Raw genomic sequence first — 19056 nt, 5'->3', positions numbered from 1 at the left:
GGACGCCGGGGGACGCGAATGTAAGTATGTACTGTTTTTTTTTTTTTTTTTTTACATTTTACGCTGGTAACCAGGGTAAACATCGGGTTACTAAGCGCGGCCCTGCGCTTAGTAACCCGATGTTTACCCTGGTTACCCGGGGACCTCGACAGCGTTGGTCGCTGGAGAGTGGTCTGTGTGACAGCTCTCCAGCGATCAAACAGCGACGCTGCAGCGATCGGCATCGTTGTCTGTATCGCTGCAGCGTCGCTTAATGTGAAGGTACCTTAAGTCTGATGTTTTCCTGTTACTTGGCTGCATTAGACTTATCTCAGCTCCTCCCTATGTAAATCATCAACCAAAATATGGTGATTTTAGTGCTGGATTAATGAAATATTCTTAATGTCCCCATTAAAATGCACACGTGCCAAAAAAGCTGTACAATGCCCAGAGAGTGTTGTAGTTTATTATACCGTAATTAATGTCCAATATTAGAATATCATTTCTCTTGTAGCTCCAACCTAAAAGTGTAATATGTGGTTTAGATCCCAGTATTGTAGAGATGTATATGATGCTTTTTCATAAAATAACTCCAGGTCTTTGGGTACAAGTTGGGATGACTTGACCTTCAACTAAAGGGCTTGTCCAGTGAAAACAAGTGGATAGTTCATCAGTGGGGGTTCGACTATTGGAACCCACCATCGATTGGCAGAAATGGGAACTTTTATCCCTGTTAGGAATCATGCAAATGTTTGTGCAAATCGGTCTGAGCACTTACCACTAATACACAGTCTAGCCGCAGCTTTCCCACCCCGAGCGTGAGAGCCTCATAGAAATATATGAAGCTGGCACAATCAAGTCGGGAGAGGCATGGCCAGTTCATGCATTGTGGTCTGAGATCAAACCAAAATCCACAGACATCTGCATAAGCCCTTAGACTGCAAATGCTCGAAGGCTGCCCCATTCATTCCCTCTGGGACAGACGAGTGCTACTTTCGACTTTTTCCAACAGGCTCATATAGAATGCATGGAGCAGCGGTTGGGCTTGTGCACTGCCGCCCCTTTCTAACAGGCATGAAAGCTCCCTGTTGGGGATAAAAGTTCTCCATTCTGCTGATCAGTTGTGGGTCAGACATCGACCGATCAATAAGTTATCATCCATCCTGTGTAGGTGATAGCTTCAGTGGAAAACCCCATTACGTACATTTGACTTTGGAAGATTCTAGCTTTGTGTATTCCTTATAACAGAGTTTATAGCTGTGGTCTGCTTTATATACAATACAATATATAGCCTAAACTCTGCTTTTTTATTATATTATAAAAGTGCATTTGTTATACAGGTCTGACTTCTCAGTGACGGCATCACTGCCCTCGAGACAGGAAATACATATTTATTTTTTTTCCTTCCAGTTTTTTAAGAGGTTAACAGCTTTAGAAGTACACCTCAAGGCTTTATAAACCAGTGTGAGCACATCGGGCATGCTATACTTTACTAGTCTTTAGTTCTTGAATATATTCTGCAAGAACTGCGAAGCATCTGCACATAAAGGCAAAATACCATGAAATCACCCGTAAGCCCAGACTTATCATTCACTCGTGTATGTTAGTTTATCGGCTCATCTTATTTAAGGAACAGCTCTCAAGGGTCCACCTGGCCGGTTCTTGGAGCAAAGATAAATTCCAGTAACTGCACGTTAGGTCACTATAATAAATAAGGGATGCCTGCTGTATCAGATATTAGAGGAGGCAGGTTGTCTGTAGGTCATTGTATAGTATAGTCATTTTTATTCTCATGTTAATCTCAAGGTTCACAAATTCTAACACGTAAAGTCCTTAGAAGAGATCGACATGGCATTTAATCCCACAAAATAAGCTTGAACCTATAGCCATTGCTTCCCATTCAAGAGGACCTGCCGCCTTGTCAAAAGTGGCCAAGTTTTGCTCATATTCATTCCCGCGCCTCTTCTCGGTATATAGTTCTTCTTGTTTGGTGAATAAAGAAAGCATAAAAGCATACGGTTTCAGAAAGATGTGACTTTTTTTAAAATTCTTATTTTTATGGTCTTTACCAAGGAGACGTGGCTGTAGGCCGCTCTGCATTATTAACCTGTAAGCAACTCCCCCTTGGTTAAAATCATAAAATGTAACTAAAGATAAAAAGGTCCACATCTCTGGAACTGTAAGGCGGATTTAAAAAAATAAGTAAAAAAGTGTAAAAATGCCAAACTTGGGAGAGCAGCGGGAATAAAATAAGAGCAAAATTGGACCATTTTTGACCAGGTGACAGATCCTAAATAAAGGATCTGGAAATCTGTATTAGTCTGGTGTCACACTCGCCCGAGTCTCTCGCATCAATATCCGGCTCTCTAGACCGGAGCGTTCAGCAGCATAGAAATACATGCAGCCGCACACTCCGGTCCCGAGTGCCGGGTATTGATGTGCGAGACTTGCGCTAGTTTTTCGCATTGCACTCGGGAGTGTGACACCGGTCTTAGACTAGCTACAAGATACAGTTATGTTAAATGTTTTTGGAGGTGCACAGAAAGAAAGATATGTAAGATAAGGTGGTAGTTAGATGAGTAGGTATTCTTGTGGACATTTGTAGACCTGATATTTTTCTCACGGATCTGTGGCACAAGGAGGCAGGAGCTCTGCGCTGATCCTCGGAGAGCACACAGAGGCCTCTGAACTTATACATTGTGACGCCATGCACCACTCTGTTCTGTGTGACTGACAGCTCTCCCCCCAACTCCACCATAATCAGGAATGATCGGCTCCAGGGGTGGACATACCATTAGTGCAACCCGTGCAGCTGCACAGGGGCCAAGAGTTATGGAGGCGATTTTACACATCCAAAATGTGGAATTATGCATTATGATGAGCTGTTGGACTCCAGAAGGCCCATATACTGTTCTTGCAGAGGGGCCGTCTTCTGTATGTGTCCGGCCGTGATCAGCTCGACCGAAAGTTCCTGCAAGCAAAAGCATAGGCTGCTGAAATCCAGTGTACCGGATATCGTCTCTCTATGGCTGATGCCAGTAGGGTTGGGCCGACTTTAGCCTAATGTGTCTTTTGGCCTTAAATGGATCGTCTAGTAAAAATACGTTGGCACTTATCCTCAAGTGCTAAGTCCAGTATCTGCACACAGGCAGGAGTATATAACGTATATACAGCAATGTTTGTGTGTCTATTTTCATACCCTCATTCAGGGATCGAATATACAGTATTCATCTAGTAACTGTATATTTTGTATTCTTTAGTCCCAAAGATTGAAGACCTATTTTTGGAACAAGAAGCTCAAGACTTACTTGTGCAGCTCCATCTTGAGTGTGAATATGTATGCCTCCATTTCTATGAGTACAAGAACGCGAAGGAGCATCTTAGCCGAGCAAAGGACTTATCCAAGCTTCAAGTTAATTTAACAGGTAAGAGTCTGATTTCTCATAATGGACTTATGTGGGATGTGTCATCGCTGTTAGTTAGATGGAACACGCTCATCAATTATAATCAAATCATCATTTGTGGGGTTTTTTAATGCACTGTTATATTTTTTTGTCTTCTCGTATTCATAGATATTTTTTTTCTGTTTTTGTGCTAAATTCTTCATAATAACGCATTTGGTTCATAAATTTTGCACAAAAACAAAGGTTCTTCGTTATTCATCATTATTTCTTCACTGTTTTTTAAAATAACAAAGTAAACAGCGCTTACCTGCCCAAGCCCCTGCGCCTCCTTTCCTGTTCCTGCAGGGTTTATTAACACATCAATGCAATGAACAAGCAATCAAATTATGGAAGTATGCTTTATTGACATAAATGGACAGAACAAGGAAATATAAAACCACAAAAATTGCAAAACAGCCGCGCACCTGAATGCACAATAATAAGACAACCATACGTAGATGGTAATACACTATGTAAGTACAGTAGATGATATTAGGTACCAGTGCCAATAGAATAAACGGAATGACACCAAGATTGATGATGATGATAAATAAAGTCAGTTTAATATGTAATCAAAGTACAGTGTGGGCAAAAAAAAACTCTTTACAAGTTCAATAAAACCACAAAATCTTAACATTCAACCAATCAGAGTGCAGCTTTCATTTTAAGAGAGCACTGTGAAAAGTAAAAAGCTGAGCTTTGATTTATTGCTGTAAATAAAGACAGTATCACCATATCCCAGGAAAGATGATAGAATACCAGAATATAAGAAGTGATTACTAGTGTTGAGCGATACCTTCCAATATTCAAAAGTATCTGTATCGGATTGGATCGGCCGATATCCAAAAAATATCGGATATCACCGATACTCGATACCAATGCACGTCAATGGGACACAAATATCGGAACGTAAATAAGCCCTGTCTGTCCTTCTATATGCTGTGCCGGAGGGGGGAAAAGTGTGGGATCTGTACGTGCCTTCCGGGGCTGTATGCGGCGTGCAGGGGATCTATGCGGCGTGCCGGGGCTGCCTGGGCTCTATGCAGCGTGGGGGGTCTCTGTGCGGCGTGGGGGGGTCTCTGTGTGGCGTGGGGGGGGTCTCTGTGCAGCATGGGGGGTCTCTGTGCGGCGTGTCTCTGCGGCGTGCGGGGTCTCTGTGCGGTGTCTCTGCGGCGTGCGGGGTCTCTGTGTGGCGTCTCTGCGGCGTGCGGGGTCTCTGTGCGGCGTGCGGGGTCTCTGTGCGGCGTGCGGGTTGTCTGCGGGGTCTCTCTGCGGCGTGCAGGGTGACTCTGCGGCGTGCGGGGTGTCTCTGCGGCGTGCGGGGTGTCTCTATAGGACCCTCAGTGACACTCTGACAGGAGACAATGGCTCCTGCAGTGTATCACTGAGGTTACCTGAGCTCAAAGTCTCACTTTATTTCAATTGCTGCCTAGGAAAATTTCTCAGCCAGCAATGCCATAAAGTGAGACTAGGGACTTTTTTTTTTTTACAGCGGCGGAGGAATACCTTCCTCCCGTTATTGTGTTCCTGGGTCCCCTGGAGAGTGGTTGCAACAGCTGTTGCTGCCGTTCTCCACGGGAGATCGTCGTGGGACACTCGTGGATTTCTGTGGACAGGGAGTATATTGGTTGTTTGTTTTTTTCATATTTTTTACAGATGACACTGGCTTCGGGGATCAAAATGACAAGTAATGGTGAGTATGTAATCTATGTTTAATGTACTGTATGTCTATATGTATGTCATGTATGTAATGTATGAATGTACTGTATGTATGTATGTATGTAGTATGTATGTAGTATGTATGTATGTAGCATGTAGTATGTATGTAGCATGTATGTAGCATGTATGCAGCATGTATGTAGTATGTATGTATGTATGTAGTATGTATGCAGTTTGTATGTAGTATGTATGCAGTATGTATGTATGTAGCATGTATGCAGCATGTATGTAGTATGTATGTAGCATGTGTGTAGCATGTATGTATGTATGTAGTATGTATGTATGTAGTGTATATGTATGTAGTATGTATGTAGTATGTATGTAGTATGTATGTATGTAGTATGTATGTATGTATGTAAGATGTATGTATGTAGTGTGTATGTAGGATGTATGTATGTAGTGTGTATGTATGTAGTATGTATGTATGTAGTGTGTATGTATGTAGTATGTATGTATGTAGTATGTATGTAGTGTGTATGTATGTAATGTGTATGTATGTATGTATTATGTATGCAGTATTTATGTAGTATGTATGTAGCATGTAGTATGTATGTAGCATGCATGTAGCATGTATGCAGCATGTATGTAGTATGTATATAGCATGTATGTAGCATGTATGTATGTAGTATGTATGTAGTGTGTATGTATGTAGTGTGTATGTATGTAGTATGTATGTATGTATGTAGTATGTATGTATGTAGTGTGTATGTATGTAGTGTATGTATGTAGTATGTATGTATGTATGTAGGATGTATGTATGTAGTATGTATGTATGTAGTGTGTATGTATGTAGTGTGTATGTATGTATGTATGTAGTATGTATGTATGTAGTGTGTAAGTATTGTGGTATAGCGACCCCTGTGGCAGCTAGGGGGCGCTGTGTGTGCTCCTTGAGATATGCATTGAGGCATGTATATGGTGTGTAAGGACCTGTGGTGATGTCACGCTCACCTGACTAGCCATGTGACAGGTACCTGGGTGTGGTTACACCTATGTAAAGGAGGTGTGTGGAGCACATGGTGGAATGTGAGTGTTAGTGGGTAAGTGTCCGTCAGGGTGGACACACTTCCGTGTGTCCTGGCAGGACACTGCAAAGTGGCCTGTGTGCTGGACGGTCCCAGGTGGGGACAGACGTCCTGGAAGCACACAGTGACCATTCCAGGCTGGAGAGCCTGCGTGCTGGACATAGCATGGACGGTTGGTGTTGGAGGCTCCGGCGAGTGGAGTCGTCCTGGAAGCACCTGGAGACCGTAGACCTGGGAGGTCTGTGTTGAGGACCTGGGACTGACCTTAAGTCAGTGTGAGTGAGAAACGTCTGATGGATATCTCTGTGGAGAAGAGGGATCCGGGAAACCTGTGCGGCACCAACAGGTAACGGGAAGGAACCGTGTGATACTGACCGGGGTCAGAGTGAGAGACATTGTGTATGGGCACCTCGGAGGCCAAGGGGTGTCCAGGAACCCGTAAAGGTTGCCAACGGGTAACGGTCTGAAAACCGTGTATAATGCTGACCGGGGTAAGAGACGAACTGTGGTAAAGATGAATATATGCAGACTGTGTTCAAACTGTTACCAAGTTCCTGTGGATGTGGTTTACATTGTGAAATAAACCGAAAAGACTGTTTTTGATAGAAAACCGTGCCCGAGTGCTTTGATTCTGCTGCCAAGCGAGTGTCCCCCAAGACACGTAGTAGGCGCTATGCTACAGTATGTAGTATGTATGTATGTAGGATGTATGTATGTAGTGTGTATGTATGTAGTGTGTATGTATGTAGTATGTATGTATGTATGTATGTAGGATGTATGTATGTAGTGTGTATGTATGTAGTGTGTATGTATGAAGTGTGTATGTATGTAGTGTATATGTATGTATGTATGTAGTATGTATGTAGTGTGTATGTATGTATGTATGTATGTAGGATGTATGTATGTAGTGTGTATGTATGTAGTGTGTATGTATGTAGTGTATATGTATGTATGTATGTAGTATGTATGTATGTATGTAGTATGTATGTATGTATGTACTATGTATGTATGTAGTGTGTATGTATGTAGTGTGTATGTATGTATGTAGTATGTATGTATGTATGTATGTAGTATGTATTATGTATGTATGGAGTAGGTATGGAGTATTTTTTTTATTTTTTTTTCATCATTCAACACATTAGCCGGATGATGGGACTACTACTGTCCCATCATTGGCTAATGTGTCAATCACTGTCAGTGTAACAGGCATCGTCCGATGGGACTTGTCCCATCGGACGATGCCCGCACTGAGACACCCCGCATGCCGCACAGAGACACCCCGCACGTTGCACAGAGACCCCGCACGCCACACAGAGACACCCCGCACAGAGACACTCCGCACGCCGCATAGTGCCCCGGCACACACGCAGAGAGCCCCACGGTCACGCACAGACACCGCCCGCACACGCACACACGCAGTCTCCGCCCATGCACCGCCCACACTTGATTATATTGCATAATTTCACTAAAGGAACTTCCGATTTCCGATATCGCAAAAATATCTGAACTTGGTATCGGAATTCCGATACAGCGAATATCGGCCGACACCCGGTAATTGCAGTATCGGAATGCTCAACACTAGTGATTACACAATCCTAAAACAGTATATAAATGTATCAAATAGTTGCTCAATACAAATGTGAATAAGTAAGAGAATTAGAAACAGCTGTGCCTCAAAGAAAAGCACAATGGTAAATGTCTGAAAACAGTAGTGTCATCATATAAATTGTAAATGCACATAGCGTAGAAATGGTTCTTGTTAGCAAATACAAGAAACTCAAAATCCCATTGTGCATACATACATGTAGTAAACATGCAGTATCAAATAATGTGGAGATAAGGGTATTTACCTATAGACACTGGAATGCCTATCAGCTGTACAGAGATGATAGCAAGCACCGCGTCAATCCCCCGACGCGAGTTTCACTTTTCTGTCCTGTCTCTTTCGTTGAGGTACCTCTGTCTTAATGCTTTTACTTATTCACATACATATTGGGCATTCATTTAATAAATGTATATATTGTTTTGTAGTTGTGTATTCACGTCTTGTGTTCATACATTAATGTATTTTAAAATGTTATTCAACAGTGTGAATGGAAAATGAAAGGGAACCTGTCAGCAGGATTGTGCACAGTAGCCTACAGACAGTGTTAAGTCGGTGCTGTTATATTGAGTACAATGATACCTTGGTTGATGAAATCTGTCTTGTGGTTGTTGTTTAATCTTTATTTTCAGTTTTGAGTTAATGATATGCTCGTTCTTCGGGGCGGCCTGTGGGGGGTCTTCATGTGGTGCTCTGATTACGTATTCATGTGTATGGCTTCTGACCGGTCACTGATCCCTCATTGACCTGCCCCTAGTTTACATAGTGAATATTATATACTAGATGGTAGCTCGATTCTAACGCATCGGGTATTCTAGAATATGTATGTAGTTTATTTATGAAGATTTTAGAATAATACATTGAATACACAGGATTCGGCCGGCCGCGACCAATTAGCGAAGCGTGGTTCAAATCCTGCGCCGGCCACGCAGTATATAGCACAGCCCACGTAGTGTATAGCACAGCCCACGTAGTGTATTGCACAGCCCACGTAGTGTATTGCACAGCCCACGTAGTGTATTGCACAGCCCACGTAGTGAATAGCACAGCCAATGTAGTATATAGCACAGCCCACGTAGTATATAGCACAGCCACGTAGTATATAACAGCCCACGTAGTAAATAGCACAGCCACGTAGTATATTGCACAGCCACATAGTATAAAGCACAGCCCACGGAGTATATAGCACATCCACGTAGTATATAACACAGCCCACACAGTATATAACAGCCACGTAGTATATAGCACAGCCCAAGTGTATAACAGCCCTCATAGCATATAACACAGCCACGTAGTTTATAACAGCCCACGCGCGCAGTATATAACACAGCCCACGTAGTGTATAACACAGCCCACGTAGTGTATAACACAACCCACGTAGTGTATAACACAGGCCACAAAGTATATTGCACAGCCCACGTAGTATATAGCACAGCCCACGCAGTACATTGCCCAGCCCACGTAGTACATTGCACAGCCCACGTAGTATACTGCACAGCCCACGTAGTATACTGCACAGCCCACGTAGTATATTGCACAGCCCATGCAGTATATTGCACAGCCCACGTAGTACATTGCACAGCCCACGTAGTACATTGCACAGCCCACGTAGTATATTGCACAGCCCACGTAGTATATAGCACATCCCACGCAGTATATAGCACAGCCCACGCAGTATATAGCACAGCCCACGTAGTATATTGCACAGCCCACGTAGTATATTGCACAGCCACGTAGCATATTGCACAGCCCAAGCAGTATATTGCACAGCCCACGTAGTATATTGCACAGCCCACGTAGTATATTGCACAGCCCACGCAGTACATTGCACAGCCCACGTAGTACATTGCACAGCCCACGTAGTATATTGCACAGCCCACGTAGTATATAGCAATGTGGGCATCATATCCCTGTTAAAAAAAAGAATTAAAATAAAAAATAGTTATATACTTACTTTCCGTTGGCCCCGGATCCAGGCGAAACGTTTACCGATGCTCCTCGCGCGCTCCGGTCCCAAGAGTGCATTGCGGTCTCGTGAGATGATGACGTAGCGGTCTCGTGAGACCACTACGTCATCATCTCGCGAGACCGCAATGCATGGAGCGTCGCGAGGAGCGGGAAAGGCCTTTTCCTGATCAGGGGGCCGACGGACGGTGAGTATACAGTATAAGTATTTTTTAACTTTTTAATTATTTTTAACATTAGATCTTTTTACTATTGATGCCGCATAGGCAGCATCAATAGTAAAAAGTTGGTCACACAGGGTTAATAGCAGCGTTAACGGAGTGCGTTACACCGCAGCATAACGCGGTCCGTTACCGCTGCCATTAACCCTGTGTGAGCGCTGACTGGGGGCAGTATGGAGCGGGCACTGACTACGGGGAGACTGTGCCCGTCGCTGATTGGTCATGGCCGTTTTGCCGCGACCAATCAGCGACTTGATTTCCATGACATACAGAGGCCGCGACCAATGAATATCCGTGACAGACAGACAGACACAAGGACAGACAGAAAGACAGAAGTGACCCTTAGACAATTATATAGTAGATATATATCTTGGGGGAAAAGATAACCTTCTGCAGGCAGGTGCCAGCGTTGGCGCCTGAGCTGCAGCATGATCGCATATGTAATGTTTTTATAATTAATCTATTTGCTGTTCTCCTGATGTTCCTAAAAAAAAAAAAGAAAAGGAAATCAGTTTGAAAATGGCGCTGACCACACCTGCGCAGAAGCTATTTGTGATCTGATAGCTGCTACTTCACAGGTGCCGGCGGCGCCATCTTCCTAGAGAAAAAAAAAATTTCCTCCTCCAAGATGGCTCCGCCTGCGCAATAGCAGCTCTTGGCGATCGCCGATAGCTGCTTCTGCTCATGTGCCTGTGGTTCCATTTTCAAACGGACTATTTTTTTTTAGGAATATCAGGAGATTAGCAAAGAAATTAATTATAAACACAATACATATGTAATTATGCTGCAGCGCCAGCGCCACCGCTGAAACCTGCCTGCAGAAGGTTTTTTTTTTCCCAAGATTTATATAATATTCATTACGTAAACTAGGGGGCAGGTCAGTGAGTGATCAGTGACTTGTCAGAAGCCATACACATGAATGCATAATCAGAGCACGACATGACGACCCCCCAACAGGCTGCCCCGGAGCACGAGCATATCATTAACTGAAAGCTGAAAATAAAGATTAAACAACAACCACAAGACGAATTTCATCAACCAAGGGAATCATTGTAATCAGTATAACGGCGCCGACCTGACACTGTGTGTAGGTTACTGTGCACAATCCTGCTGACAGGTTCCATTTAAAGTTATGGCTCTTGGAAGAAAGGAATAAAAAAAAGATAAAGGCGCAAAATGAATAAATCACCTGGCCTTTAAGGGGTTAATGTTTTTTTACACAATTTTATATTTCTCAGTTTACCAGTAAATAATAATGATATTATTATACCTAATTCTAGATCTAATGTTATGATGTTGTGGAAGTAGTTGCTATAGTAGGGGTACATGTTGTATGGTGGATTAGATTCCGGTGGATTTGTGTTACCGTATTTCATTGTTTATGGATGAAGATGGTGTAAATTGCCTTCTGGATCTGTTCTGATTGGAATTCCACAGTTAAAATGTTCCTATCCATTTCCACAGCAAACGGCGACCTGCAGCCAAGACACGGTGGTAGATCCTGTAATGTTTTCTATTATTTCAATGTGGCAAATTATATAGGAATGTTCTGGCAGATCGGAGTATGTTGTGAAAAATGTGTAGAAATGCCGGCGTCTCATCAGCAGAGTTCTTTATAGAGGCCTATACATGGTGGATTATCCGTAAAATACAGCATTTTTTTTATAATCTCAGCAATAGAGACTAAAAAGTTGGACTGACCTTTTTTCTTTTAAACAAAGCTTTATTCCAGAATAGCAGACATATACATCAAGCCATCTATAGTGCAGACAGACCTGTTAGGAGTCAGTGGTAACTTTGCCACCATTTGTTCTAGCCTGTGTTTCCAGCCCGCGACATCTACAGAGTGTGGGTCTTATTTAGGTGGTGCTGGTTTTCCATGGCTCACATCTTTTTCTTGAAACTAGTAGTGTTGTCAGGTCGGTGTATTTTTAAATGGCCCCTTATAAAGGGCCTGTTACTTGCTCCGAAAAACTGAGTTCCATTCCTTGTAAAGATCCCTACGCTCCCCTGATTCATTTTTTGTTTTGTTTTGCACTGTATTGCTCCGTTGTGGAGATATTCACAGTTCTTAATTCTGGAGCTCAGTATGTGACATCTCAGCTTGTAGTGCAACTGTGCATTTCTGCAGTCTTTTCCGTAATCACAGCTTGGCTCGGCATCGCTCCATTACAGACATATTCACATTTGTTGCTTTTGGAGCGCAATATATGAAAACTCTGCTTGTAGAGTTCTAGAAACTGGGCTTTTCTTCAGAGTTTTATTTAGGGGTGTATTTATTTCTTCCCCCCCCCCTCCTCTTCCCAGACGCAGCAACTGATGTTAACCTATTATGGAGTGCCAGTAATATATTTGGCCTGACAAAACTTTTTGTTTTTTGGGGCCTTTAAATTAATTATTTAGTGCTATTATGTTCTCTGCTTTAGTATTATTGTTTTCAACTGATGTTAACCTGTAACAGTTTTAGTGATTGCAGAGCTATGATTGGAGCGTCTGGTTGGGAGGGTTGAAAGCACACCGCCTCAGACAAGACTCTGAAGATATGTCCAGTTGAACTACAAGCAGAGATTTCACATATTGCACTCCAAAAGCAACAAATGTGAATATCTCTACAATGGAGTGGCCCAGTGCAGTCAGGGAGCTCAAGGATTTTTCCATGGTATTTAACTATTTTTTTTAGTAAGTGACAGGCTTTCCTTAATTAGTGCTTCTAGGACTTCAAGCATCTACTGCTATTATCTTGGAACCAGATGCCACCAGACACATTCAGATGTCTTGTTGAGTACATACCTCCATGGTTGAAAGCGGTTTTAGCTTCTCTAGGGGAACCCAAGCAATAATATTCAGGTCGTTTCAATGTTATAGCTGACCATTGTATGTTAGGCGTAGTGTTGTGTTTTTTTGTTTTTTTTTGTTGTTTTTTTTTTACATTTCCATTTTAATGTATTGTGGTTGCCTACGGAGTTTATATACATATATGTGTGTGTGTATATATCTACTATATAATTGTCTAAGGGTCACTTCCGTCTGTCCTTCTGTCTGTCTGTCTGTCACGGATATTCATTGGTCGCGGCCTCTGTCTGTCATGGAAATCCAAGTCGCTGATTGGTCATGGCAAAACGCCCACAACCATTGCCACGACCAATCAGCGATGGCCATAGTCTGGCAGCGAAATGGCCGCTGCTTTACTGCCCTTCAGTCAGTGCTGAGCGCTCACACAGGGTTAATGCCAGCGTTAACGGACCGCGGTGTAACGCACTCCGTTAACGCAACTATCAACCCTGTGTGACCAACTTTTTACTATTGATGCTGCGTATGCAGCATCAATAGTAAAAAGATCTAATGTTACAAATAATAATTAAAAAAAAGGTTATTCTCACCTTCCGACGTCGCGCACTGTCCTCGGCAATGCAAGCGGCAGTTTCCGGTGCCAAGGATGCTATGCGAGAAGGACCTGCCATGACGTCACGGTCATGTGACCGCGACGTCATCACAGGTCCTGCACTCATACGAACCCTGGGACCGGAAGCTGCCGCGTGCACCGCACACAGGCGCCAGGACTTCAAAGGGCCTTCGGAAGGTGAGTATATGTTTATTTTTTATTTTAAGTCTTTTTTAACCACGCATATAATGCCCACATTGCTATATACTACGTGGGCTGTGTTACATACTGCGTGGGCTGTGTTATATACTACATCTCTGTGCTATACACTTTGTAGCTGGGCAATATACAACGTGACTGTGCAATATACTACGTGGCTCTACAATATACTACGTGGCTGTGTTATATACTACGTGCCTCTGCTATATACTACGTGGCTGACCAATATACTACATACCTGTGCAATACACTACGTGGCTATGTTATATACTACGTGGCTGTGTTATATGCTATGTGGCTGTCTTATATACTACGTAGCTCTGCTATATACTACGTACGCTGTGTTACATACTATGTAGCTCTGTTATATACTACGTATCTCTGTTATATACTACGTCGGTTGTGTTATATACTATGTCACTGTGCAATATAGTACGTAGCCTGTGCTATATGCTACCTACATATTCTAGAATACCCGATACATTAGAATCGGGCCACCATCTAGTATGTATATAATATTTGTATTCTTCACACTTTGCAATGTACATTAACATTTGCTTAATTACTTGGATTTTATTGATATTAGGCAGGCGAGGATCATAGAAATGTTACTGAAGACTGTTGTTCAGTCATTTGTAGTGAGGAGCGGCCGTGCTCTGATAACGTTTTATCTGAACATGCTCGGGTGTTATCCGCCGTTATCTGCTCGGATAATATGTTCGAGTCCCTGCAGTTGCATGGTTCCCTAACAGACAGGCAATCCTCGCATGTGTGCAGCTGTCAGCTAACATGTAGCCGCAGGGACTCAAACATATTTTCCGAGCACGCCTAAGATACCTGGATAACACCCGAGTATGCTCGCTCATCACTAGTCATTTGCTATTGTTGCCATACCTAAATATGAATCTTATCAATGTTGTGATGTGGTGTTTTACATGGAATATTGCATATATTTCCATCAATCCAATTATCTTCTGCAAGAACATTCACATGTTAAATGATTTTCATGAGTTTTAGTATTTGGATTTTGGCTGAGCTGCACATGTATAGCTGCCATCTATTGCTAATTACCAGTGAAACAACGACACTAGGGGTCACCATCGGGCTTTTGTTGTCTCCAGTCTGTATGTATGTTTCCTATGTCGTTGCTTACTCTTCCTTGGGTATTCACTTCACAGCCACCACTGTTATTTGCTTAGCTGCTCAGCGTTGTGCTATACTTAGGCTATGGTGCAATCAATAATACATTCCTGTCCATAATGATCAAGCAGATGTGTATTGCTTTTTCTTTTTAAAGACCACTGAAGAATATAAGAGCAGGTCACATACTGTTAACGGTACCATAGTTTTCCTGATGTTTGTGTTTTTGCCTATGTAACAGAATTAGTCAATGCTACCAACTATTTTTTGCTAATTAGGTGTCAGTTATTTTGAGGATCTAATGCATTGTATCCTGAGGAGCCATTAGTTATACACAGATTAGAACTAACCTCTACCCTTAGGTTAGCAATAGTCGGTGTAACATTGACTCTGCTGAGCAACCACAAATTACGGTATATTCATGGTGGTTGGTTGCTTTCTATTTAAGTTCATAGGGGAACAGTAACAACCCAGTCAATGTGTTCTGCCTTTTTGTATCTCCTATGACTAGAATAGGGTTGGGAGATCATATGTGTGGTCACCTTTCCAGGGATCCTGGTCTTCAAATCTGTTCATACAGTTAAAACTGAATCTGTCAGCAGGTTTTTGCTATTTAATCTGAGAGCAGCGTAATATAGTGCCCAAGAGGCTGATTACAGGTATGTGTTACGGAACTGCAACAGAACTAGAATAGAAGGGGGGAAAACTGACCCTGCACTGAGACTAGGCCAATATTTTATGATGGAGTGGGCGACCCATTCCTTGCAAATAGACCCACCGACGATCCTACATAATCTCAGACCTATAGATAGGGGGAAGGAGGTCCCTGAAAGATCTAAGGACTGGGTATAAAAACAGGTCACCTCCTAATAGAAAATACAGAGAAGGCTGCAGAAACCAACTGAAAACAGAAACTAAAGATAGCAGAACCCGAGATCCCAGAACTGCACAATGTCAAACACAGAAAGCTATCAAAGCACCTAGCCAAAACTCCAGCAGATTAACACTGTTGTCCAGCAAGGACTGGGAGGCAGGTGCTGGGTAATAAAGGGTGATACAATCACCTGACCAAGACAACCCAGCACCAGGGGAAAAAGACCAGCAGCCAGAAAACCACAACAAGATGGCGGATGGTCAAAAAACAAAACCGATTCTAACATATGTCACCATCTAGGCTGTGTGTTCAGTATTTTAGTAGTAGGAGAGTATCACTACAGGACTATATCTCAGGTGCACACTAGTCAGGTTAATCTGTGTAACCTCGCCCCTTGATTAGTTGCTTGATAGCAATGCTCAGTGTACACAAGAAGCTGCCAGAGGTGTGAACAGAGTCCTACACAGTCCAGAGGTCTTAGCTCTGCTACGTCTACGTCAGACAGACAAGGATTCTATGAAAGCTGCGCCAAGCAGCCCAGTAAGTGACACATCCCTGCTCTATATTATGCTGCTCTCAGATTGATTAGCAAAAGCCTGTGACAGGTTCCCTTTAATAGGTAAAATACTGTTGAGAGCACAAATGTACATGGTTATCCTTGGGTTGCCAGTTGCCCATCAACTCCTTATTCTTGCAGAAGGATGGCAGAAGTACCAACTAGATCTTGGCATACTGGGGACCTTATGTAGTAAATGTTACTTACCCAGGCATAATCATATGTTTTATTTTAAAATTTACGTGCACTTTTCTACTTGCCAGATATAGTGTTAATTTTGCCTGCAATCATTGGCCTTTCCATGTCACCACTAATGAAACCTCTGTATTTCCTTCCATGTATAATGGACGGCATAGTCTTTCAAAGTGAAGGACACATTTCCAGCACAGGATCATTATGTCACTATTTATTTAGCCTCAGAATATGGTTTAGGATATCAGAACAGTCTGCGTCGTCTGACAATAATCTGGCAATTTTACAAGACACAGATTTTCTGCCAAATTTCCAGCCTCGGCTTGCCAAAGTCACAAGCAGCAAACATTATTTCTATACATATACAGAAGCACACACTAAGATAGAACAACCATTCCTAAATGGGCTAAAACATTTATTTTTATTTAAACAATTTCAAAATATACAATAATGGTCATATAAATGTATACTAATATATAGAGCACAAGAGGGGATACATAGAAACAGGAATAGGGAAAAGGTGGAAGACCTGGATGTAGCAAAGCAATGGGTAAATATAACACAAGTATCAGTTGCCTATTCCCAGAGGAATATTAAGTGCCTATACATACAGAGTGTCCATACAGGCGTCACTGGACCCCAGTCCCAAAGGTGGTGCATATAGGTCATGTCCACAGCATAACTTAAATGCGTGTCATTAATGATGATGCCTTAAATCGTCAGGTCACATCACAAATTATGCTTTTTTCACACATTAATCATTTCCCCACTTATTCGTACCTAATCTATGATTTAAAGTGATAATCACACAGATTATTCATTAGGCTACGTTCACATTTGCGGCTAGCGCCGCAGCGTCGGGCGCCGCAACGGCGCCGCATGCATCATGCGCCCCTATATTTCACATGGGGGCGCATGGACATGCGGTGCACTTGCTTTTTGCGCCGCATGCGTCCCTGCGGCGCCCGCGTCGGGGCGCAGAGGACGCAGCAAGTTGCATTTTTGCTGCGTCCAAAATCAATGGAAAAAAGGACGCATGCGGCGCAAAAAGCAGCGTTGTGCATGTGTTCACATTTGCGCTGTGCGTTGCGGCGGCGACGCTGCGGCGCACACTGCAAATGTGAACGTAGCCTTACCTCACTATAAGTAGAAATCATGTTACTCCATTTCCCCACAATCTTATACATAGGTATAAACCATGACATATATCTTGAATATAGAGGTTATATATAGAAAGATCCCCCACAAGGCCCATGATTCAATACACTCACCATCTCTTAGGTGGGCATCACGTGACTAGTCTCTCTATATATACAGTCATGGCCAAAAGTATTGACACCCCTGCAATTCTGTCAGATAATACTCAGTTTCTTCCTGAAAATGATTGCAAACACAAATTCTTTGGTATTATTATCTTCATTTAATTTGTCTTAAATTAAAAAACACAAAAGAGAATGAAGCAAAAAGCAAAACATTGATCATTTCACACAAAACTCCAAAAATGGGCCAAACAAAAGTATTGGCACCCTCAGCCTAATACTTGGTTGCACAACCTTTAGCCAAAATAACTATAACCAACCGCTTCCGGTAACCATCTATGAGTTTCTTACAATGCTCTGCTGGAATTTTAGACCATTCTTCTTTGGCAAACTGCTCCAGGTCCCTGATATTTGAAGGATGCCTTCTCCAAACTGCCATTTTTAGATCTCTCCACAGGTGTTCTATGGTATTCAGGTCTGGATTCATTGCTGGCCACCTTAGAAGTCTCCAGTGCTTTCTCTCAAACCATGTTCTAGTGCTTTTTGAAGTGTGTTTTGGGTCATTGTCCTGCTGGAAGACCCATGACCTCTGAGGGAGACCCAGCTTTCTCACACTGGGCCCTACATTATGCTGCAAAATTTGTTGGTAGTCTTCAGACTTCATAATGCCATGCACACGGTCAAGCAGTCCAGTGCCAGAGGCAGCAAAGCAACCCCAAAACATCAGGGAACCTCTGCCATGTTTGACTGTAGGGACCGTGTTCTTTTCTTTGAATGCCTTTTTTTTTTCTCCAGTAAACTTTACGTTGATGCCTTTGCCCAAAAAGCTCTACTTTTGTCTCATCTGACCAGAGAACATTCTTCCAAAACATTTTAGGCTTTTACAGGTAAATTTTGGCAAACTCCAGCCTGGCTTTTTTATGTCTCGGGGTAAGAAGTGGGGTCTTCCTGGGTCTCCTACCATGCAGTCCCTTTTCATTCAGACGCCAACGGGTTGACACTGTTGTACCCTCGGACTGCAGGGCAGCTTGAACTTGTTTGGATGTTAGTCGAGGTTCTTTATCCAACATCCGCACAATCTTGCGTTGAAATCTCTTGTCAATTTTTCTTTTCCGTCCACATCTAGGGAGGCTAGCCACAGTGCCATGGGCTTTAAACTTCTTGGTGACACTGCGCACGGTAGACACAGGAACATTCAGGTCTTTGGAGATGGACTTGTAGCCTTGAGATTGCTCATGCTTCCTCACAATTTGGTTTCTCAGATCCTCAGACAGTTCTTTGGTCTTCTTTCTTTTCTCCATGCTCAATGTGGTACACACAAGGACACAGGACAGAGGTTGAGTCAACTTTAATCCATGTCAACTGGCTGCAAGTGTGATTTAGTTATTGCCAACACCTGTTAGGTGCCACAGGCAAGTTACAGGTGCTGTTAATTACACAAATTAGAGAAGCATCACATGATTTTTCGAACAGTGCCAA

At 42.8% G+C, this 19056-nt stretch overlaps 1 protein-coding gene across 2 annotated transcripts in view; it reads left to right on the top strand.

Annotated features, from left to right (window-relative positions):
• Positions 1-19056, top strand: part of TTC27 (tetratricopeptide repeat domain 27) — a 522480-nt gene that overhangs the window by 150920 nt on the left and 352504 nt on the right. For both annotated transcript variants that reach the window (XM_077283015.1, XM_077283016.1), the window contains one exon: positions 3240-3404. In XM_077283015.1, the coding sequence (XP_077139130.1) occupies positions 3240-3404 (165 nt within the window). The remainder of the gene's footprint in view (positions 1-3239; positions 3405-19056) is intronic.

Source organism: Ranitomeya variabilis, chromosome 2 (genome assembly GCF_051348905.1).
Source record: "Ranitomeya variabilis isolate aRanVar5 chromosome 2, aRanVar5.hap1, whole genome shotgun sequence".
NCBI classification, from domain to species: Eukaryota; Metazoa; Chordata; class Amphibia; order Anura; family Dendrobatidae; genus Ranitomeya; species Ranitomeya variabilis.
This window is presented reverse-complemented; position numbering and strand designations above follow the sequence as displayed.